Here is a 25,377-nt window from a genome sequence, read left to right as displayed (position 1 = left end):
ATCCCACAATTTGTTTAGTTTACAAATTGGCAATTTGCAGGATCTCGCAATTTTTTTCTGAAACCAAGTAAAAAATATAATCCTACAAACCAATAACAACATATTGAGAAATTATATCATACACAGGAATAGCGACTGAATACTGATCTGAAAAGGAAGTACATAATAATCAAAAGACTGTCCTGAATTCTTTTTCATCACACCGATCCTACACCCCATATTGGATAGCGTTGTTTACAAGATATTTACGTCCCGCCCTTCGCGGCCCTTTGACGAGCTAACCGTAAATACTCACCATTGTCAGCGCCGTTATTTTTGTAATGCGTTTGTTATTGTAAGACCTACTGAGTATTCTTAGAAAAGGACTTGAACGAATCGGATTTCAAGGTTTTCTAGTCAAAGGATTCAATCTGAAATGGTCGAACGTGAAAACAGCTTTAACTTGATCTGCAAACTGTTGAGTAGTTTTGTAGTGGATCGCATCTAATTCAGTCATGTTCACCGAAGGATTTACATAGATTAAGCTTAAGCCTCTTATTGACATAATCTAAGCAAGTGAATATTTTCATCTTTTAGGAGATCACGGTTATTACATTCCCTGCAATCAGTGATATACCGAGAGTCACAAACAGCCAATTAGCCGTTTGAAAAATAGCATTCTTTAATATTAAGTAGTCGCGCTGTATCATCAAGACTAAATGGACGCAGAATGCTTCCCAAGGGAGCTATCGTAGGCCCATTCCTAAAACGCGCTTAATGAATCACTGCCAGTTTCATTTTCTTTTTTATAGCTTTCAGGACCCCAAATTAGGCATAATGCTTGTCAGTCTAAGCTGTTTGTGCCATTAAGTTTCCAGCGATGTTGTGATTGTCATCTAAAATTTCATTTATTGTTCTGAATCTAATCTCAATTCCTCTGCATGATTAAACAGAAATCTGCCGGACTACCCCGATTTCGCAGGACATTTTATTAAATATCCGCGTCAACAGCCAAGGCCGATTGTAATATTTATGAAGCGAGGTTCTCATAACCTAAGACTTTGTTACCAATAAACATTTTTACCACCAACCAATTGAGCGTAAGCTTTATATCTGAAAATGTCGGTTATTTTGGCAAATGGCCGACACTCGACAACGTTCAGCGTAAGATCAACACGTTTCGCTCGTATTTCACCGACGGCCGACAGGTGGCGCCTCTTGCCGCCATTTTTATGACATTACACATAATTTGTCACGTGTATTCCTTTGTTGTTCGAAGCTGGTGATATATCTGCGAAGTAGGGAAGGAATACAGGTACCCTGGCGCCTCACGATAAAAGTTTTTTTCTTTATTTCCAAGCACTAGACTGTAATGGGAACACTTATCATTTTTCTTGGAATATTACACACGTAGGTAATTTATAGCAGTATTGTACGATAAAGTTTTTTTCTTAATGTTTCTTAGTATGGTAAAATGAAAGTTAATGTTTAAGAGTTTGAGGTGCTAGAAACTCGTTATATTCCAGTCCTTGAATGGAAATGGTTTCTTATTTTGAACTAAGAAAGGGGCATATCTTCGGACAATACTAGTATAATACCTGTTATGGGTACATGTGCCTAGTATAATTAGTTATCTACAAAGCTAATCATTATCACTCGAAATAATTTATTTAAAAAACAAATGACTGCGCAGCCGGTACTTACCCCAATTACCCCCATACCGTTACCCTCTCTGGAAATATCTCAAACAAAACAAATAATCCGCGGAATGAACTGACAACGGAGACTCCAGTAATTATATCGTAAGGAGAGCTCTCGAAAAAAACTTGGCAAATTATTTGTGTAGCGTCAAAAGAAAGAATGACAGCAGATGATAGTAGCATCCCCTGGGTGAGGCCATTAATAACGTTCAAAAACATTGTTTGTTGAGGATCGCCGCGATTTATCGTGGAACCTCCCTCGCTCCCACCCTTCGGTAAAAAAATGTTGTGAAGTGCGCCGCCGAGGTTTAACGAGGTTCCGTATGGAGGAAAGGAGTGGCAATCGTCATTTTTATGCCATTTCCATAAAAAGAGACTTTGAGTAAAGTACGCCGCGAATGTAACAACATACAAACTAGGTAAATGGATAAACAAGGTTGTCACCTAAAATTGTTTTATAGTGACAAAGTCTATTTCAAAATTAAAGTTTTCAAATATTATTCAAAGATCAAAAAATCGGTAAAAAAACTTTTAAGTTAAACGGTTTTATCTTATGTGCACTGAAAACTAGAAAATAAAAAAAATACTGTTACTTACCTTAAACCTACGTAGGTGGTCCCGGTCATATTAGACTAAAATAAAAACGTGGGGCCTATTACCTAACTATTGCTGTAATACTTTCTTCTAGAGGTATAATAGGTGTGGATTGCAACGACTATACTATAATCGTAACGGTAGATTTTGACAATCAATAATCAGCCGTAGCGGCTTCACCAGCGAACGCCGAGCTCACGATCTACCAAAGTATAAAGATATGCTTTCAGAGGGCCCCACGTTTTTATTTTAGTCTAATATGACCGGGACCACCTACGTAGGTTTAAGGTAAGTAACAGTATTTTTTTTATTTTCTAGTTTTCAGTGCACATAAGATAAAACCGTTTAACTTAAAAGTTTTTTTACCGATTTTTTATTTTCTAGTTTTTAGTATTTAATGAAAATACCGAATATTCCTCATTCTATATATGGGTCAGCAGCGGTGAGGGAGTGCCAAACTCTTACTGACTAAAAAACCGTTGTGTTTCGTCGTAGGCCTTTTATATACCAAGACCACGGTAACTCTTTCGAACAATCCCCCAGCCCAGGCAGGCCTTGGCCTTGTTGGGCCCCGCTGGGGTTGCTGACAGTATTCTACTTGACTAGCCCTTTCATTTGATACCCATATTGAGGGGGTTGTGGAAAAAATATGTAATCCGCCATTTTGTACCGGCGGCCATCTTGGATTTACAATGTTTTTGATATTACTATATTGTATTGTCATCGGAATTCAAGGTGTGTACCAAATTTCAGATCAATCTGACAACAGGAAGATACTTAAATTTGAATTACTAAATTTGACCCAAGAAAGAATAAAACAAACAGGTTGAGCTAAATAAAACCGTTTAAAAAACTGAGGACAACCTTCAGTAACTTAAATGTTAAAACAATAATAGTGTTTGTTTTTCATTTTCTCACTCAAGTAATGATAAACTTTTCACAAAGATCTCTAAGCCTGAAGTTTAATCTACTGCTTCCCAAGAAATAAAAGCTCTAGAAAATTAAACTTTCACAAAGGGGCTGCTTAAACAGAAACGTTTTAGGCCTCACAATAAAACCCATTAAGTACTGAAATCAGGCTCACTCGTAAACCTAGATTTGGGACCATTCTCAACATCTGGACCGACTAATGGGACGCCCTATTTCTCTATTTCGACTGAATAATTGCTTCTTTGATATTTATTGAAGCGCGTTTCGGATCATCGACTTGAAAACAAACAAGATCGTTACCTGTCTGAACTGAAGAACTTGATTGAAAATAATTTCTTCGTAATTGCATTGCCAGTCTAGAACCTTTCAAACATTCCCTGTAGGTATTAGAAATAGTAACAAATAGCCTAGAGCAAAAGATTCAATCAATCTTCTACACAAACATAGACAGACTTAAAAGTAGGCATTTCGCTGTAAATCCTAAGTCCCCAAAGGGCAGACTCTGGTTTTATCTTAATCTGCCTTGCCCTGATCTAACAACGTAATGACATGTTCAAACTTAAATTTTTAGTATTTCTTTGATAATGATACTAATACATTGTTTTGCTTCATGTTTGTGATTAGCTAAGAATAATTTCAAAGGTTTTTCTATTCGTGAGGATCTCCGAAGCCGCGATGATCCATCGTAGTGGAGCTATCTCCTTTCACCTTACGCAAGCGCTCGTGAAAATTATTTCTCTAACGTTTTTCAGTTTTAATTTTCCAAAGTTTTCATAAACATTTTTTTGTTATTACAGAATAAATTAATTAGTGTAAGAATATATCCTGCGGGCGATTAGTATTCTTGAGGGCTGGACCGTTAAATTTTAATGAACTCTTTTATAGATTATTTTTTATAGCTCATTTTATGGAGGTTTTGATGGCGATGGGGGTACTTCAAACTCGATACCAATATTTATACTTCAATGCGCGACGATATTGAGAAAATTAGACATTTTATTCTATTCTCGCTTACTTTTAAACCGACTGTCTTTGCTTTATCTACTATCTCAACAAATAATGATGTGTTCCAGTCGTGTCACATTAAATGATCGTAAAGTTCGGTCTGCATCAGAGCTTAGTACTTATAAAAGATAGTTTCATTTGTTTATCTAACTAATCATTTTGAGAAGATAGTAAAGAACCCCACTTGCTATTAATAACCCTGTAATACGACCACTATATTTAACCAAACCCTTTTTACCGTCGAAAAAACCGAAACATGCTCCAATATTATTATTATAAATAATATTTTATCTAATAATAAACGTTGGAGCAACGCAAAGAAGATCTTAATAAAATCCGTGTAATAAACGTGGAGCGACAGATTTACGGCGAACCGGTCCGGCCCGAGACCGGCGCGATCCGCTCCAATCCGGCTTAATCCGCCCGGATCCGGGCCGGAGGCGATCTGGAGCTTTACTCCTTTGGGAGAGGCTCCGTAATAGCCGTAATAGACGGCCCTTAAACGTCCAGTTACAACATGACAGGACGAGTTTTGCCTCGTAAATTATGTTGGGTAATTAGTTTTCGTGGCTATTTAATAATATATAAATCGTACACAGGTACGGTTTGTTGTCGAGTCCCTAAACTGTCAACGCTTTATTTTATCCAGTTAGTTAGGCTGAAAGTTAATTTTATCTAAAGTGATTTTTGCCTCAACATAATATGCGGAGTAAAATAATATTATCTTTCCTTTTATTGGATGTCTGTAGTAAATTCTGTGTGAAAACTTGGACGATATCAATCGAGTGGTTTCACGAACTAGTAGTTTGATAGAACGTGGTGCGAGTGAAGTGACGTGAGTGCACTTCGTCGACAGAATACACTAGCAGCCACAGAATCTGGATGATCCTGAGATGTCAGATCGAGTATTCTGTCTGCACGATGCCCACGATATGATGGTGTTTTCATCTAGGTTTTACACTATGATTTGATATATCGAATATGAAATGGACACTAGTGGACAGCTTATGTCGTAAATCTACTTCAAATTAAAAATCTATTATAACTTTCACAGAGCTATCCATTATTTGGGCATCGTGTAATCACACGAGAATAAAAAAAAGTGCCAACTATTAGCACCTTTTCCTAGATACATCTTTGCAACAACAATCAAATGAGATGTAATCAGGTAAAGCAAACGGTTCCTAGTGCTTCCAATTAGATTGCACGTAACAGACAGACGAACCGACGGAATGGGGGCGCCCTAATGGAGGTACATCGCAGATGCTGTTATTAACCAGTGTTCGGGCTTGACGGTACTTGCGAACTTCACTTCCGAATAAGATGGCAATTTGTGTTTTTGTTGAAGACCTGGTTGCACTGTATCAAGTAGGTTTAAAATGCACTAGTGCCTTTAAGGTGACAAACAAAATATGCCATAAGTATTTAGTATCCGTTCATTGGAGAATCTTGTCTTTAGAAAATTTCTAACTATCATTATTTAAATGCGAGAATATTTACATACTTTTGGTGAGTAGTGTGTACAAAGAGGGACTTGACGTTTCACGGGTAACGAGTCGCACACCCACAAAAGTACGAAGCTTTTGTGTTACCCGTATTTTGAAGAACCTTCATCAAAAACTAAACAAAACAACAACAGCATTTCATTATCTCCTCTTTGTATAATTTTTGGTAACAATAACATTAATAAACCAGCTCTACCCTTACAATGCAACTATTTAACCCTCCTGGAACACAAAAACCTTTGTACCAAGTGGCCAGGGTCGCGTCGGTCAATGTGCCCCTGTAATGAGGAGTACCTGGTACTAAAAGTGCCGATCATGTCACTCAGGGCGGGTCGGTACTTTAGGCAACATATCTTCGTGTTATTATGGGAGGTTGATTGTTGTGCAGGGGATACGTGGTAAGCTGGTGTTGTTTATTTATTAATGTATGGATTGAAATATAAATACCATAATTAGAACGAAGCGTTCTTGAAAATAAGTTTTAAGCGTTGCTTAGTTTATTTTCAAACTTATGGTTAAAAGTATGAGTGCTAAGGCGGAATACATTGACAAAAAACGTAAAAAAAACATACACTTTATCAGCCATTTCACCATGCCGGTGTCTATCATGGCTCTTTTAACATTTCCACGAGTTAAAAACCGCGGTTGCCATATTACGCGTACCGACGTACAGACACACATTCTAGAAAACATTTCGGGAACATATCATTACGTGCAGCTGGTACTACAGTGTAGGCAGCCGTGCCACTGAGCGGCCGCAATTACAGGCAGGTGCAAATTAATGAACTCGCGCCGAACTAGGCCACGACCAGCCCTCACCAATGTGCCAGTTTTAGTGCACTCTGGTGAGACTAGATTATTTTATGTTTTATATTTCTAAGTAACAGTCAAAATACTGCAATGTTTGTTATATCTTAGTTTAGCTTAGTCTTAGTTAACCCTAACAAATAGAGATACATAGAAACACAGATTTCAAAAGAGAGAGAAATAATTCTCAAAAGTTATCGAGCGTCTAGTGACAGTGACCCATTACCCTCATTCAGCATCAATGACCCATAAACTCCATTAATACCTACTCGCTCAGTTAGTGAATATTTTCGTCTATCTACATAAATCCATTAGATCGGTCCGTCATCACTAGCCATTACCAGTCCATTAGTAGATAATCATAAAGTTCTCTGTGAATCTTTGATTTTATTTTTGTCAAGTAATAAATTATTATCTTTAATACCTTTCGCTATTTTATGTTAAAAGTGTCCTGTCGTATTGAAATATCGCAACTGACACAAAAAAAAAATACTTTAGAAGGGAGTCGACTTTGGAAACGTATGCAATTTCCACCAATTCCATTATTATTATTACCTACGGAATAGAGTTATCTCCGTGCAGCAGTATGTTAGTTGATCTAAAGGTCGCGTGTCTCACCCCGGGTATTGTGCTCACCCTCGCTACTAAGTAATACGTCACATCGGGAGGGGACCAAGGGATTATTAGTAATGCGTTTTACACATTGCAGCTACAGAAAAATATGAATAGTAGGGTAAATGTAATGAAATTGCAATCTATAAGGGTGCAGCTATACATTTTGGGGTATTTTATAATTTAGGCTACACCCTGTTACTATTCCTAATAGGTAGTTTGATGTAATACACTATCGAGCAAATTAAATGGGTCAGTCATTGTTACCGATGATGACAGCTGATCGAGACATTAACACGTCCAATTACTACAGTAATAGACTGCTGTTATATTAATTTGGACTTACGTGGAGAGGGAGAGAGCCATAAAAGTTACATTACTTAATTTTAATACGGAAGAAATGTGTTCGAAATTTAATTTTACTTTCATGTAAGCTCGACAGATGGCGTGGACTTAGTGAATTGTTTCCCGCTTCTTATGGGGAAGAACAAACTTTTTCCATACAATATTTCTTTTTTAATTTGCTCTCCTCTGTTTTTCGATGGGGATTTTTTTCTGTATAAGAATGGGAAGATTATCTACCTACACAATTCCGAATTGTACTTCGAATTTATGTTAAATACTTTTAAAATTAGAATAAAGTTTGGGATACTCAAGTACAGGTGCGTACATTCCTAATTTTAATACAAAATTCAACTGACTGTTCGAAATGGTTTCAAGTGATGGTTATTCTATGGACTTGCCTATATTTGTTTACCCTCAAACAAAACTTGGAGTATCAAGGTTGAAATGAAAACTGTGCTCCCAATTAAGTTAGGCAGTAGATAAGTGGCACTCGCGCCAGTAACTCGACTCCCGGTGAACTCTCCTCATGAATATTTACGAGCCATTACTGTAACTTCTCAGTGTCAACTTGTCAATTTTTTGTAAATAAACAGAGGCTGCTGTTGCAAAACTTTTTAAATTAATTCAACAAAAAATATTGTAGACTCGGCGTGTTTTAATTGTAAAATATTCTAAATTAAGGTCAGTTTAACCCGAAGGCGATGGATTATTAACTCTTAAACTTAGTTTGTACTTTCAGTGGTATTGTTAAGCTAACTTTGAAATTGAAGAATAAAAAATTAAGAAAAGTTGGCTTTGTTTCTTGAGTAAAATACTTCGTCGAATGTAACAACGACTTTGACGTAAATTGTAAAGAAATTAGCCCAGTTTTATGATTACATACATTTTTGTCAATTTCGGCTGCGAAATCAATATTAAAACCTCTTTGGAAAGAAAAAAACGTTAAATATCATGAAGGCAAAATCTTATAAAACGACTTAAAGATCGAACCACAAACATAAGCCATCACAAATGGACGACTACAGTGGTTTCACAACAAATGTAGCCTCTCAGTATCTTGCATCTTAAAGAACTTAACATTGTTTCGAAGTATTCGGCTTGTGGACGTAGTACTAGCAATGCTATCAATTTACAAGCACCCAGACAGACACTGCACAAATACGCAAAAACAACCTGAAGACGACCCTGTCGCATTTCAATGGAAACTACAAACAGATTTACATCCACCACTAATATCACCTTTACTGCTAATAGAATAACGTTCAATTTGCAACAAAATATTGTGGCAATAATGTTGTCAAACGTACACTTGCGGTCAAACAAAACGGGTACAGACCAAATAAAAATAAATGTCGCTTCGTTAAAGCAAATTTACATTTTTCTCCGTAGCTTTTATTTCATTAATTTTCGTGTTGTGCTACTCTTTTACGGCTCGTCGCTTTTCAGGTGAATTACGCGCGATATTTTGTAAGACATTAATTTTCTTTTGATCTTATTTTTATAATCGGATTGCTGGATTTGTTATCTCGTGAAGATGAATAATTTACTTAATTTCTTTGTGAAATATGCATGGAAATGTAATTACTGCGTCTGGAAATTATTTAAAAGCTACTCATTTAAATTGTACATATATATAATATACTCATTGATATTCATCAAGCTACGATTGAGACACTTTATGTAATAGCTGTTTAACGATAGTCCACAGATTGTAACACAGTCATTAGCTTGAACACGTCACTAAATGTTATAGTAGGTCAATCAAGTCCACGTACACGTGTAATCTACACAATGCAGTGCACAATCAGGTAGATCCGAGCTAATTCCACATATTAGTTCTGTCGATTATTGTCTCGCAATTACGTGTTAACGAGCTGTCACAGGTCTGTCGGCCGACAATCGACCGTTTACCGGTGCACACAGGATTATGTCCGCCAGTGTAATCGATCGACACGTATTACGAGTATTACCATACTATTAATTGTGCACGGATTGCGATCAACTGACATTTGGCGCCTTTGAGCACCGTGTGACGATCACGCGCCCGGGAAATTGAGTTCCACTGCAAATGCATTTTGAGGCACAAGATTTCTTTCGATGATTGTCGAATAAAAAATACTGTACCATACTGCAATGTAAAGCGTTTAGTTTATCGTTGTACTGAGCCAACTATTAGAATATTGAAATAGTAACAAAATAAAACATTCACGTCCATTAACGCTGCAATAAAAACACTTTAACATTTCAGCATACGAGGATCAAAGCTAAAACTGTCCAACAAGCCGAACGCGAATACTAATATTAATTGACATTAGAGAACTATTCGGCCTACATCAAAGGCACAAAGGGTCACATTAAAAGACCCCAACTATAACTAATCCTGCTGATCCGTCGCGGAACTAACTTCATTATCTGACAAAGAGAGGAAATCGTTATCGGCCCCAGTTATGTACGTCATCGTGTCGATACGCTGCTTTATTTAATGGCCCGAGCAAAACTGCCAGATGACTACTGCGAACTAAATGTATTTCTGATCTGTAATTACTTTTCCAAACCATTTGTGTGAGTATAAGATTCAATTTCACACTATTTTGTTCATTGAATATTACAACAGCATTAAATGAGCTTGGAATGATTGTCTTCTAGCTACTTGTAAAAGGTCAGCTTTACTGGAATTAGAATTTCAACTGAAACGGGTGACCTATTTACATGATTGAATATAAAACACTCACACATATACTTATGTAGGTAAAAAATCCTAATGTAAAATTCAAAAATATCGCTACGCCAGGTACGACAGTTTCCATGCAAACTCAGAAATATCTAGCTTCCTAACCACAAGAAGCACTACACTAATAAACATTAGAGGTAAAAAGCGTGATTTCCCCCGGGGACGTCAGTGCGGCACTCATCTAGTTCGTGTAATACCACAGTTGTACGGCGGCGCAGTCGTCGGACGTCTGCTAATGAGTGCACGTTCCCTTCCTTTATTCCAAACGGATCTTGGCACTGCGCCGGAAAAAAACAGGTAATTTTGGAAGGTTTAAGCCCTATTTTTGGAACTAGTTTGTGAGCAGTTTTTGACAATGAGAATCCTTTTAAAAGACTTCATTTGGAATCGAAGAAAAATATGTGGGTGTCTTTTAAGTAACACATACTTAATTTGTAATTTTAGAAGGCCCATTTCAGAACGCCTTTCTTGTTTTACCGCCGTACAAAACATTACTTTTCTAATCAAGTCATCAAAAGCACAACTACAATACAAAATTCACACGCCGACCTAAAACATTACAATTACCCGGTAAAAGATCGTGAATAATCTGTAATCAAAGAGGAGACAACAAACGGGGTGAGAGTCATTATTGTAATAGGATTAGAGGCATATCGCGTAGTTTATCTTAGCCAAATAATATCGAAGCTGCGCGGATCCGATTACGGGATCGCTCCGATCGCTCCAATCGCTTATGGGAGCGGAGGTCGGGGGAGGTTACACGATAGATATTATGATATTTGCGTGCTGGAGGTGGTAATAATAATCAAATTTCGGCCAAGGCGAGACGGTTTTCGTAAGGAATTTAAGAAGGTAAAATGATGGAGAGTTTATGTTTAAGCATACTTGTAGGTATTAATTTTTAGCATAGGTACTTGTTAAAAACGGCAACGACATAGTTTCACAGTACAGAGTTTCATACCTACAAAACTCACAAAAACAACAATTCGAAACCAATAACAGTCACAGAATCAATCTGTAATCCATTCACAGATAACTGTATCCTCAAAAATCCTGTATAGAGGTAAAATGTAGCGACACAATGTATTTATTCGTCGGGCCGTGTGTTAGGATGTTGTTTATCAGAGCTTGGCGCTCGCCCAGCGCGCCCATGTTACAACTATGTATATCATACAGTTTAACAGCACGACACTACACTTGCTTGCAAATCGAATTTGAATAAGTAAGCCATAAAATATTTGTTTACATACCTCCTGGAATGTGTGGGCTTTGGTCAAAATAAGCCATCAATTTGCTCGTTTTAAGGGAGGGTCCAGTTAAGTGTGACTGATGGCCACACGCAAAAAGTGACCGACTTGCTCGTAAAAAACTTGAACGAAAACCGCTAACTAATCTACTATGAACGACATCTTCATAATGGTTTTAGTTTAAGAAAACATCACAAGTTTTCACGTCTAAACGAGAAGTTTGACGTTAAATCTGTGCAAGGGTTGAGGCGACACCTCTGCGCTGTTGGCACATTATACAGACTAGACACGCGATTGGTCGCATTGTTGGCGCTGATTGATTGATCGCCTCGTTGTATTTGTTCATTACCGGCAACGATTGATCGATGGCTCGCTTTAAAGAATATACATCATTTTTGTCACAAGATATTACCCGCGAAAAGGGTGTGAAAGCACCTTTAATGTGTCGCTTCACTTTGTGACAAATAGGGACAATGCTAGCGTTAGATAATGTTGCGTTGGCGACAAAATGGGTCCATTGTGAGCTGATTTTGACGTTTTTTCCGTGAGATAAATTACGGTTTTTTGCCCCAGAGAGAAGGGTTGTTCAGGTGTTTCATTTTATGCAAACTACTTTTCTTTAACAGTCTCGGTAACAAGATCGTGCGATAAAATAGTTGACCTTTTTGCTTTTAGAGAGTTGACCTTTGGCATTTTGTTCGATCATCGAATATGCTGTCATGTTTGTCGTTAGGTGCGTTCACATTTAGGCATATTAGAGTGCATTTGTATCCGGCTGTCCAAACAGAACACACACTAAATTAAAATAAGGCAATGAATAATGTGCAGCTGAACTCGAAACAATACGTATTGCTAATCGCAGTGCGATCTGTTTGACGTTCGGCGGGCAAACAGCATCGGTTTGTACCGCGGCCGCGCCTGCAGCACGTGTTTGCCAACTGCTAAGCGTTTGCTTTTATCATAATTGCTGCCTGGAAATGGACTGATGGTATGTTTTCAATAATAATTAAGGGATTTGTTATTTTTTGCCGATTTTAATTGTAGAGTTTTAAATATAAAGTGAAGCTAGTAATACTGTGATTTTCAACAGCACTTTTTAACGTTTCACTCTTTTTAAATATCCGTTTTTTTTAATAAAAAATGAAGAGCGTATCCAATGTAGTAAATATTAAAATTGAACCAAATAATTAAATTATTTGATAGAAAAGAATAACAGGTGAATCGTTTTAACAAACAAATATTATAAATTGATATTGTTCATAAAACCGGCGGCCGTGTCCGTCGCGGTAATTAATGAAAACAACCGGAATGCCGACAATTAGTTATGTCGCGTCGCACGGTCGCGCGACTATGCGACTTTGTGACTTGACGCGCGACGGAATATCCTGCGCTGTTTGCAAAACTTATCTTTCGAAGAACTTCTAGAAAATACATTACTCTCTCTTATTAGTTACTTCAGAATATAGCGTGGACACAATTTCTATTGAATCTGAATTTTATTGAGAAGAATACCAAGAAAATATTTTCATGAAAGACAATATTAACTTTACCCTACGCAAATAAAGTAAAAATATTTAGTACAAAATAAAAGGTCAACCTCGTCAGCAACAGCTATCGATTTCTAAAAACAACATGAAAAAATAAAAATAAACTTCAAACTAGTGAATTTTTCACGAAGCCCCGTGTAACGTCCGCGTACCTGCCAACTAGACCGTTTCTTTGAGCGATTTAATTTAACTCCCGATCCACAATTACAGGGAGACAGTCCCTTTCGGAGTTCGGTGTCAAAGCAACGAAAACTCGAATTACACTCACCAATTTCCGTTTGAAAGGGTTACGAAGAAAAACCTAATTTCTTATACATAGCTGGTTTTGTGAGCAGAGTTTAGAAGATCAGCGGTTTTAAGCGGCAATGGTTGGGTTGTTCCGAGATGGCAGCGGGGATCCCGCGGTCGGGAGAGTAAGGACGTCGAGTCGAATTTATCAGGGCTGTCGCTCGGCAAAGCTAATGTATTCTCAAAGTTTGACAAAGCCGACTCACGGGTGCCGCCGGTCTCCGAGGAAAAAGCGAGGCTGTTCCGTAATGGAAACAAGTTTGGAATTCGTCAATGGATTACTTCGGTATTTCAGCGCAAGATAGACTTTACATTGATACAGTTCCGCTATTTTGTTTAACTTAGTAATTGTTTGTTCTAATTAACACTGCGAATAGGGGTTGATTAGCCTTGTGCTAAACTTGTGCCAACTAATTACTTAAACTGTATTCATCGCCATTTAGTTTACGTGAAAAACGTGGTCCTTTGGAATCTTCAAAGAGTTAATTTCATCTGATAACGAGGACGATAATAAAGCCTGTCGCATCAACTGCTCGATTTCAGTGGACAAATAACTGGCGACTCGAGCGATACCGATACTGCAATAAATCGCACAATTAACGCACGTGTGACGTCACTGTTCAATTTGCCGCGTCATTGCGCCCGCTTTGTTCTCCACTCGATGTGATGACGTCACCAGTCAGATTCCTACACCTGAATGTCGCTGTTTGTTCCCGGAAATCTTTTGAACTTAAACACAAGTTTTTGTGAAAGGTTCAAATTAAAAGCCGGTAAAACTGACAACTGACATGGAATACAAAAGATGGAATGACATTTAGAATTTCTTTATTTGTTTCTGTCATTGAGTATTTTTATCTCAATAACACCTACACGTACCTATCTCTCGCTTATACACAAAGGTAAGCTCCTAACTCAGTATACTTGGAACACGAAGGATTTCCTAATTATTTGGCTGAATCGGTAAATAGATTAGCGGGGACGTGTCACGAATACGCACCCACACAAACACAAGCCACCCACACAAACACACATCAATTTGCTTTTAATTACACAGTGTTGAACGTCAATGTTTAGTAATGTTTTGTACACATTTGTATGGGATTGTACGAGCAATGATTTAAGTGTTTGCGTTAGAAATTAAGTTACATTTGTTAATGTTGTATGACAAACACATTTGGGAATTAAATAATTTGCCAATATTTTGGTTTAAATTGTATGATATACAAACTGTTATAGCAGCTCAATAGGGTAGTGTCCAGGGTCGAAATAATGAAATAATATTTAGTCCGCTTTTTAGATAATCAAAAAATATTGGATACGTATTTTTTCTTTTTTTAATTAAACATAAAATGACAAAGATAATACACTTCAAAAATTAGGAGTGGGGGCCTTTTACGTCACAGTGTCCTGAAAATTGTAGCAACTTGTGACGTCACACTCAACTTTAACACGCTATATCTTAACAAGTTCTGATCCAATTTAAAAAAGAAAAAATACGTATCGCTTAATTTTGGACAATCTACAAGACGGACTAATTATTATTTTTTAGGAAACTAGCCTATTTGTATAATTTATTCTGTGAACAATTACAATGAAGTTAAGGATGCGTATTGTATTAATACTTTTTGTAAACAAAATAATAATCTGCAAGTAATTGCTGATTAATATGTACATGTATTAACAATTATCACCGTAAAGAAGGGCCTATTTATGCTAAACGCCACTTCTGTCCTGGTCCGAAGTGCTTATTGGAGTAAATATAAGCCACTTAATTGCCGTAAAAAACGTTAATCGTATTCACTTCATTAAGATAATAGGACAAAGATTGTGGTCCCTTCTGTATGTAATTTCAGCAACACCGATTATCTTCATGCTAATACTATATTCTCAATACTTACCTAACTAACTGGGAGTCTAATTAAAATCTGAGGCATGTAATTAAAATGAAAATTTCAGGCAAAAAGTCTGAGTAAACCAATTGAAAGTATTTGAGCTGGAGTTGAGGCGCGGAACGAGTTCCATTAATTACCATCTGCGGGCTATCGACGCCTTCCTCAGTTCAAATGCACTCGCCAGCTGTTAGGAATAGTGCATACAGAAGTCGTCTTGAAGAAGTCACTCTAGAAATAACTGGGTAATTAGTAGGTGCGAAAAAATTCGATTTATATTTTTGTCGCTACGATATACGTCAAATGTGACATTCATAGTTGTGAATTTTAATTAAAACAAGAGGTCAAATAACTAACAAGTCAATTGAATCCCGGACCTTAGCCGGTAACGTTCCCCATGTATGTTTGTGAGCACTTTAATGACATTAAATTAGTTATATATGAACCACACATCACGTACTTAAACTGATTTGTTCACCTACTTAAAAAAGGCTCCAGTATATCGCCAGTTTATCAAAGAAATACTTTGCTCTCGCTAAAACATTTTCAATTTGAAACTTTACTTTCTAATAAGATTTACAAAAATACACTTATGTACATGAAAACTTCGAAATCACATTTATATAAATAAGTATGATATTTTAGTCTCCATTTCAATACTGATACTTACACTAAAAGCGCTATAAAAGGCATCATCTACCCAACCCTAGGTTTCCACAAGTTTTCCATATTTATCATCCGAATGAATGTTCTAGCAAAATGTAATATCCGCCGTTATTAGAGCGGATCCAAAAAGTATGTCATCCTATAAAGTATGTTTTAATATTCATCTGAAACGTGTCGTATTACTGGCACTCGAACTTCTACAAATGTCAAAGAGATTTCGTTTAAATTGTTTATTTACTCCATCGCAGTACAAATGAGTTAAATTAAAATACACCCAGCTTACAAATAGATTTTAGTGATGAGATGAATTTCTCAAATCTATTTGTGTCGTAATAAATTTTAACTTTTAAATACTCACCTACCATTCTTTGACTTTATTTAAGTTAAGAAACCACGTGAAAACTGTGATTGATAGCAGAAAATATCATGAACATCTCATTAGTTTAGTTTGACACGTATACCTATAAATAGTAAAACTCCATCACTATTTATATAATCTGTAACAAAGAAGATACCAAAAAAGATTTCCAGTACTTACCCAAATGACAAATAAAATTAATATGTCAGCCGTCGAGTAACATAAAACATTATACTTATGTATATACAAGATGACGTAAACACTTGATACTTTAGAGATATTACCAGTAAGTAACATTAGTACTAGATCGTATATCAAATGGCTGCGATAGATTCATCGCTTTTCCTAACGTAATGTATTATCTACAAGTTGAAGTATGAGCTACGAATATCTTCTGTACTTGCTATTACTTATTAGTGATCAATCTTTTTATGTAAACATAGCTACAATAATAAATATTATGTGTAAGTAATAAGTTATGTTTCTAACCTTTGTAAATGTTTATTTATTGGGTTTGATATTTTGATGAAATTGAATATTTCTTAATGTTACAATACATGAAGCAATTTCTCGATTTATGGAACCTGCTTAGAATATAAAAGATTTATGTAAAATTATGAATAATATACAACTGTTATTACGAATGTAGTGTACAGTAAAATAAACAAATAAAGAGCTTCTCATTACTATTCATCACGATAAATCATTTTGCATTCAAAAGTAATTCAATGGAGTTTTTATTGCTGACCGTAACATCGGTTTATATCTCCACAATAAAAACGTTATGGTTTCCGCTATTTTTATACTCATAAAGTGTCATTTTTAATAACAGTTGGAGTACCGAATTTCGTTCAAATACCACGGAACAATCACAAAAAGCACTTTACTTATCGAATGGGGATTTTATTACACAAACCGCCTCGGTGAACTGATTTGGGTAATTATACTTTCAAACATTGCATAACGTAATAAGTGTAATGACCTAGGAATCATGCAAGAGCATAGGTCATCAAATATAAAGAAAGGTATTTTCATAATCTATTTTAGGAGACGTAATGAATCCTCTTTTAAAAGCACTGAATCTGCTTCCATTATATACGGGGTTGGAGAAATATGTTACTTCTACCTATCACTTTAGGGAATATGAAGTTATCTGAAGTCATAAAATATGTACGGAATTTCTACACAATTTATCATGTATCACAAATCTAACGTAAAAGTAAACCTGTGTTTTTTTCACAAACTGACGGTAAATAATGGTCCTGAAGGCCTCTAAACAACGTGTCGATAGTCAGATTTACTGAAACCAAGGACTGATAAAATGTGTATCTTGTAGTTTGTTAGTTTACGAGCTCCGGGTCTTTTGAGATACATAATATTTCATAAAAAAAGAAAGACTACAGACTCGAGGGAGAGTAGCGTTCCAAAAACATCAATAGTCGTAAAAAATAATATCTACGTAATTTTCTTTGAAACGATTACTTAACTTCGAAAGTTTCAATAGTGTTCGAAACCAGCAATCAGCGCAGCAATTTGCACAAACTCCAGCTAATTGTTCCGCCTCGGAACTAAATGTAGTGCGATCGACAACCACCATTATATTAATAAGGGTCTTTAACTCCAGATACGCGATGACCTTAGAACTTCGTTACCGTGATGGTTATGTTCTAATAAACTTTATTAGAACCAATAAAAGTGTTTGTTTGACCCAATTCAGAATGATAGAAGTCCAAAATGGATAATATGGACATAAAGATTTTAAACGCTTCCAAAATTTCATGTCAACGAAGTTAATTTTATCAAAAACTTTTCGAAAATGTTCTCTTCAAACGTGAAGGAAAATTTACAAAACACAAAATTACGTTGTAAAACCCGTTAACGCTATTATGAGACAAAAGTGTGACTGCATCGCGCCTGGCTGCACTTCTTGCCCGGGGCAGAGTTCCGTACTCACCAGAACTATCGCGTAATTGAAGCTTAACTAACTAGCCTGACGTAGTTACTCGTTTTTATTACGGCCCTCACTAGACGACAATACCGATACAATAAACTGTTGCTGGTATCGTATGAAAATAGAAAAAACCTTAATAAAACATGTTACTTGATTCTATATCATATAAAGTATATAAGAATAATCTTCCCTTAAATTAACCTCATCCCTTTTGTTACAGATTGCCTGCATCTGCAACTGTACCGAGACCCTAAGGACCGCTATAAGAAGGGCCAGACGAAGGCTTCGCTCTCGCTGCAGCACTTCCTAGGCTTTGAGTCAGGGTTCACTCTGGACAAAGAGTCAAATACTATTGCCATCATCTGTCAAGATGTGACAGTGGTGTTAGCCTTCGAGACAAGAGAAAGGCTAATAGCCTGGCAGGTGAAGGTGGGGGGACAGCTCGGCTCTTCCAAGGAGTTCCTGGTGATGATCGGCAGTGGCGGCTCCAAGAAGCTGCCGGCCGGTCCAGCCAGGATGCACCTACAAGGAAGAAGGTTTGCGCTGACAAGTGGAGTGCCACCTCGTTTACTGGGATTATGGGAGCTCGCACATTTGAGGTGAGCCCGTTAAGTCTTTAATGTTACCGTATAAATTAAAATGCGTCACCGTTCTGGTTTACAGCAGACGATGCAATTAAAAAAAACAATCAGAAGAACTAATAAAAGAGCTAGTGCTCGTCAACTACGTCAGTCTAGTCGTACTTGGAGTTATATGAATAGTCTTGTTTAACGGTCTCCTAGAACACTTTGACCTAAATATGAAAACTTATGACACGTGAAATGAATTTCTCAAAGTTTAGCGAATTCATGGATCCTAGTTTAGTGCGGTCCTTAAACTCAATATGAGTAGAATGCGAAAACAATAGAGCTGTATGAAGTCCCATAAATTGACAGTTAACCCGAATAAAATAAAGTAATAAAGTGAACGGTAAAACAACATCGGAAGATATAATCGTGACAGTAAAGGAGGTTTTATGTTGCGTCTGCCTGGCGTCCCAGGAGAATAGGCGAGGACAGGCGAGGCCAAGCCAAGCTATATGTTGAAACAGTTGAAACCATTATGATGATCAAATTATTACAACAAAATCCTGCATAATTAAGACTTTCCAAATTTTTATTTACGTAATCTACCTAAAGGGATCAAAACTATGCTTTAATATTAGCTGAATCGTATAGCTTAACGTCGTTATAGCAGGCCATCTAGGACGATATATAGCAGATAAATGCTCGTGACGAGTTGATGCGCTCGGGCGGCGCGCGGACGCTACAGACGCTAATGGCCGCCGCGTCCGGCCGCCATCTTGTGGACTGATGCGCGAACTAGGGCTACCGACGACAACCTGCGGAAATTCGCTCGTCGACCAACATTTTTAGAAGGAAATGATGTATCAAGAACGCTTACGGAGGGGAATGATATTTTAAGCTTAATCGTTAAAAATATTTTGAGAGATTCAGAAGGGGTTTATTTTTGTTGTGAAAATACCTGCTTAGCATCGTTCGTGAAGATTTAAAATGTAAATTGCTGAGATCATTCACATTCACAGCCACTATTATACGGATGAAAAACAATATTAATATCTTCAAGCAGTGAAATAATAATCTTGCAAATGTATGAAACCAATTCATAATCTAAATGTCCATTGGTTCCCGAGCAAAGACAGTATGTTAGTCCACAACTGCACATGAGTTGCTTAACTGCACTTTGCGACACACTGCACCCGCGACCAAATCTGCACTTTGTCCAAGTGAAAACGAGACATCTATATCTTATCCCGCATGCTAGAAAGAGACCGCGGAGCAGTTATGCCATAAAGCTCTCCGACAATTCGTATAAAGTTGCTGAAAGTAGATAATATTTTCTGAATTTTGTAAAATGTGTGGTGACCCTTTATAAGCTTGTAGATCACGGACGGCTAATTTAATTTTCATGAGCTAAATGTCGAAAGTTGGGAATCGTATTATATAGTTAATCGCTACTCCGCTCCGTAACATTGCAGCCAATAAACAGGACTTTAGTCGACAAATATGCTCAGCTAAAAGCAGAAATGTTGTAAATAAATAAAACGTGTTCTACAAAGTCATAAAGGTTAAAGAACTATTTGTAAGATTGGCTTGACTCGGAGCCAAAGTTTCTTACTGTAGTTATTAACTAGCTACTCGTTAGCTTTTAAGGAAGTTCTCAGTAGTTTTAAGTTTGTAGCTTGAGTAGAACATGTAATTTGCTTTCATTAAAGTGTTATTTATTCATGCAGGCGTTACGGAGTGGTGGAGGGGCGGTTCTGCTTCGAAGGCGGATCCCATTGCGGCAAGGGAGAGGGTCTGCACATGCTGATCACCGACCAGGCGCAGGATATTACTGATGCCTTTGACATGGCCGCTCAGAGCACACTGCAAAGGACACCAGCCGCTTCCCGTAAGAATACAGGTATTATATTTCACCTTAATGCTAATTATGTAGATTGAATTACCTGAACCTTTAGATTTATATAATTTTGATGTATATAATTTTTTTCTTACCAGGGACTAAAACGCGGCCCAGCACTCGTCTATCAGACTTCAACTCCACGGAACAGTCGCTACCAGATAACGCCAGTGCTCTGTATGAAGAAAATTTCTTTGGAGAAGATTGTGGAGGAGTTTCACCCTGCTGGCCTTCAGACGAAAGGCGACTTTACGATTACGACCCAGAAATTGTTGCCAGGCCACCTTGGACAGGAGCCGATCACGTTACATTAGAACGTTGTAATAACTGCCTCACCAAACTCGGTGCGATATCTCGCTCATCAACAGTGGCGCTCACGCCTGGCACTACATTCAACCCGGCGTGGACGATGGAGGCAGTTCCTGAGAGCAGTTCCGATAATTCCTCAAACAGTACAGAGTATTTAACGCCAAGGGCAATTAAGAAGAGTTTAGAAGCATGTCAGTGTCAAGATAAGGCACCTGAGAGGCCACCTAAGCCAGCACGTCTGGACCAGAAGAAGCCGCCAGCACCACTGCCGGTACAAGCCTGTTCTTGTAGTCTGAATGATAACCACACTACAAACAATCCTAAAGTAGGACCCTATGAAAATTATGATGTTCCTAAAACTACGCACACTGAAGTAAGTATTATGGGCTAGCACGGCACTTTACATAATTTCTTGTTTAAATCAGATGTCAGGATAAAAAAAAAAAATATTTATTAAAAAATATGAACGTGGGTTAGACCATTCCTTGTGTGAAAGACAACACATGTTTAATTTCAAATAAACTTTTGTTTCAGATTGATCCCTCTGAACATTATGACACACCAAAAAGGATAAAACAAGCGCTAGCAGATGACCTCTTCAAAGTTACAAACAGTTCAGCCCCAGGTTCCTTAGTTCTAAAGAAAAACTGTGGTTGCATACTAAAGTTTGCCTCCAAAAAGAAAGCAGTCATTGTAGAATGTGAAGAAAATGTACAACCTGTAGAATGTCCTTGCCAAAAGGTCACAAACTGGGCAAATAATTTAATCAGTCTTCCGTATTGTAAAAGGACAACTGGCGAACAGATTAGCACAGAAGTTCTCACGCATCAAAAATCCGAAGAAATGGCTTTATATGCTACTATAGACGTTACGAGAAAAACCAATAGACAAAGTGCAGTAAGTGCCGACAAAGACAACACAAATGAATATCCTGTTGAAACACAATTTACAAACTATCAAAACATAGAACCTAAAGAGGAGGAAAAATTCGAAGGACCCTACGCCAACTACGAAAATTTAGAGTTTGCTTTATCTTTAGAATATTACGAAAACGCTAAAGACTTATTGAAGAGAGCAGGAGTTACACAGAATGAGTTAGACGCACTAAGCGCCAACATAGACTTAGCAGTAAACTCGCTGCCAAAGAAAACTAAACTTTGTACTAAATGTGGACACTCACAAACTGCTTTGAACAAACAAGATACGAAGAAGAATCGAAATGATGAATATTTACTAATGGAACCTACGAATGAAATAAAACATGAGTTCTGCAGTAAAACGTTAGGGCCTAACCCAGGATACACGCCGATGTCACCAAATCCAAATTGGTCACAGAGCTTAAAACACCCTATGCATAAACATAGGATAGAGATCGAGAAATCACTAAGCATACCTACACTAACTGGGAACGAAAATAGAATTTCAGTGTTTGGAGCGGCCAACAATAACAAAGAGGCTATGCAGAAACGATCGAGTTCCGTGGACTCCGCGAGACTACTTGAAGACTTGAAAGAATTTGACAGCAGCATAGGAAGTCATGCTACATCTTCTTCACTAGAAACTTTAAGAAACCTGGCCATTGAGAACAGAAGAACTTCATCACCGTGTGAAAACGAAGCAGAATGCTACGACTGCTGCAAGTCATCAGGATCTGAGAATAAGACATCAGAAGAGAGTTGCTCTAAAGAAATACCACATTTAAGGAATAAACTGATGGATAACGCACAAATCAAACGGTCGTCAAGCGTTCCTTGCAAATCTGGTGGAAACAGAGATTCTTCCAGTTCAAATGATTCAGGAGTGTCAAGTTGTTCCATGAAGCATGGCGGCCCGGACTTCAATGAGTTTGAAATGCCTTTAACGTCAGGACATTCACGGTACCACTACATGGTTCACAAGAGGATGCGAGGAAATCTGTCTGGCTGTGTGCACTCATCATTGCCGAGGAAGTCAAAGTCTTCAGATCCATTAAGAGATATGTCGATGCAGTTGCACAAGACTGCAGTGCCGGCGAAGTCTTCATCCGCTGAGGCTGAAGTGCCAGTTTTGCCTCCTAAGCAATTTAAAGGTACGTTTGGACTTTTGTCCTTATTCATTGGAACTGGAACAATAGTAGGATATGTATTGAAGTGTTAGAGAGAGCGTTATTCGATATGGTGACGTGCGCATTGTTCGCAGGTGTAATGGACACGCACAGCACGTCGAGCGGCACGTCGGACATGTCAGACTACATCGAGACGCTCTCTATGACGTCATCGCACTCCTCCTCAGACACTAACACGGGAATGAGGTAAGTATTACTAACGTATCTTTTTTCATTGTAAATGCATTTTATTTACAACCCAAAATAAAGAAAGTTAATTCACGATTATTACTTCTCTCTGAGTGTATTTTATTATGAAAGCTTTTTAATTCTTTCATTCATTTATACTGATCTTGTGAAGGGTGAGCTTTACAAGATCGATTTAAATTAATATTTTCGTTATCGGCTGTAAAATATAACCTTCTACGAAAGTTACTATATTACGAAAACTTGTTTACTTTACATTAATTTATTATGTAATTCAATACAAAAAAAAAACACAAAATCACACACTAACAACATAACTTTTGTTATAGACTAAGCCGTCAGCCCACCAACACGCTCCGGCCGCGCTCCGGCAAGGAGTACCACAACCTGGACCCCATCATCACGTCGATGTACAAGAACGGCAAGGACCTCGCCAACTACACCAACATACCATAGACCACCACCATTCAGAACCACACTTTATATTGTTTATTTGGGTCTTGACTTCAGTACCATGTCTCAGCTTTTATATTTTTACTTTTTAAGAAATATGAAAGTTGAGCCATGATGTATCCAAGGCTTTAGTCATACTGTTTCTAGTCACCACGATATAGCGAACTGTTTTCATAATGTTACTTAGCCATTTGTTACCTACTTTAGTAATACTTTACGACAGTGCTCAAGTTATACCCTTTTGTTACCCCTAACTATTATTTATCTACGCATATAAGACTGAATGTTTAAATTATCACTTAATTTACTTAAAAACGAAATCTAATCTAGTCATCATCCGAAAATGTAATATTTATTGTAAAATAAGTGTTTACGTTTAGCGTAAATGTAAAGCTGTAAAAATTTTGGATAATTTTTATTAAACAACGATTAATTTTTAAACAAATTATAGTTACTAGTTCATAATGCGCATTTTATACGAAGTTTTACTGAACATAGATTTCTTCGTATTGTAATATGTCAGAAGAAAAAACTATTCTGTTTTCGAACCAATTTCCAAACTGTGCAGACTGATTATTCAGTCAACACAAGCTTTAGAAAATCAACGAGCATTTTCCCTGAAACCCAAAAAAGTTGCAACGTTAACCGCAGCAAAACCATTTAATCGACCGTTCCGATGCAACCATATCAGGTAACACCGACTACGCGCTACGCTTTCGTAGCTCGCTACGAATATCGTAGTCGGACTCGTAGCACATTTGCTACGAGCGTAGTCATCTGACATATCACAATACAGACAAACATCTCCTTGTAAATTTGATATAATCCTATAATACGATTTGTTGCAGCAATAAGTATAAAGTTCCCAGAGAGTAGTGTTATCGTCGGTTAAGATGTGACTTGTTCTATTGTAAGGGTCGTGTTAAGGTTATGTGGCCATCAAACGAGCTTTTTATGTACGCTTGCTGTGTGATTGGACTATCAAACGTGAACAAAATATGATATTACGGATTTTACTTGGCATGAAAATGTTTATCTTAAAAATCTTTTGTTGGAAAATATCTTTAAAAAATTATTTTATTTTGTCCAATCACATGTCGAGCAGTTGTGGTGGGAATGCGTGCAATACCGCGGAAGGCATGTTTACGATATATCTATATATCTGTAGTATTTTCGCTAGCTCATATACTACCCACATACCAGGCTGTATATCATCCTCGATCTAAATGTATACCTTATACATATGAATAAACATTATAGTAATTTGTACTTCTGAGTTTTCATTGTGCACTCCTTTTTGTAGTTGGAACGAAACCAACACACAAAATAAATCTACATAAACTAGAAAAACAACTTTCAACCATGCACAACAATAACAATCAACCATGTGTTGTAGCTATGTATATTCTTATTGAACTGAACAAAATTGAGGTTAAGATAACATCAACAGAAAATGCAATCTGCCCATAATTTACCAGCAATACAATATTCATTTTTCCAAATTGGCTCAAAATAAAACTAAAGAAACGTCTTCTCAGCCAAAAGAATTAACATACATACATACTTACACTGATTGTACCTACACGAGTATTGTTGTTACCTGGTATAAGGCGGGTTGCACACGGGCGACTATCGCTCGTGTATGCAGCGAGCGCACTAGTAACATATATTAGTGCAGAGGTGCTCAAACCTTGGGAAGAAGCACGAT

General features: G+C 37.3%; 1 protein-coding gene across 1 annotated transcript in view; it reads left to right on the top strand.

The window, feature by feature from the left end:
• The window catches only part of LOC110379595 (uncharacterized), a 29,482-nt gene extending 4,544 nt beyond the window's left edge, over positions 1–24,938 (top strand). The window contains exons 2-7 of the mRNA XM_064039250.1: positions 18,375–18,753; positions 20,448–20,620; positions 20,716–21,299; positions 21,461–22,994; positions 23,105–23,216; positions 23,546–24,938. Of these exons, the coding sequence (XP_063895320.1) occupies positions 18,375–18,753; positions 20,448–20,620; positions 20,716–21,299; positions 21,461–22,994; positions 23,105–23,216; positions 23,546–23,672 (2,909 nt within the window). The 3' untranslated portion in view covers positions 23,673–24,938. The remainder of the gene's footprint in view (positions 1–18,374; positions 18,754–20,447; positions 20,621–20,715; positions 21,300–21,460; positions 22,995–23,104; positions 23,217–23,545) is intronic.
• The last annotated feature ends 439 nt before the right edge of the window (positions 24,939–25,377 follow it).

The sequence above is a fragment of the Helicoverpa armigera genome, chromosome 18, assembly GCF_030705265.1.
Source record: "Helicoverpa armigera isolate CAAS_96S chromosome 18, ASM3070526v1, whole genome shotgun sequence".
Lineage (NCBI taxonomy): Eukaryota > Metazoa > Arthropoda > Insecta > Lepidoptera > Noctuidae > Helicoverpa > Helicoverpa armigera.
This window is presented reverse-complemented; position numbering and strand designations above follow the sequence as displayed.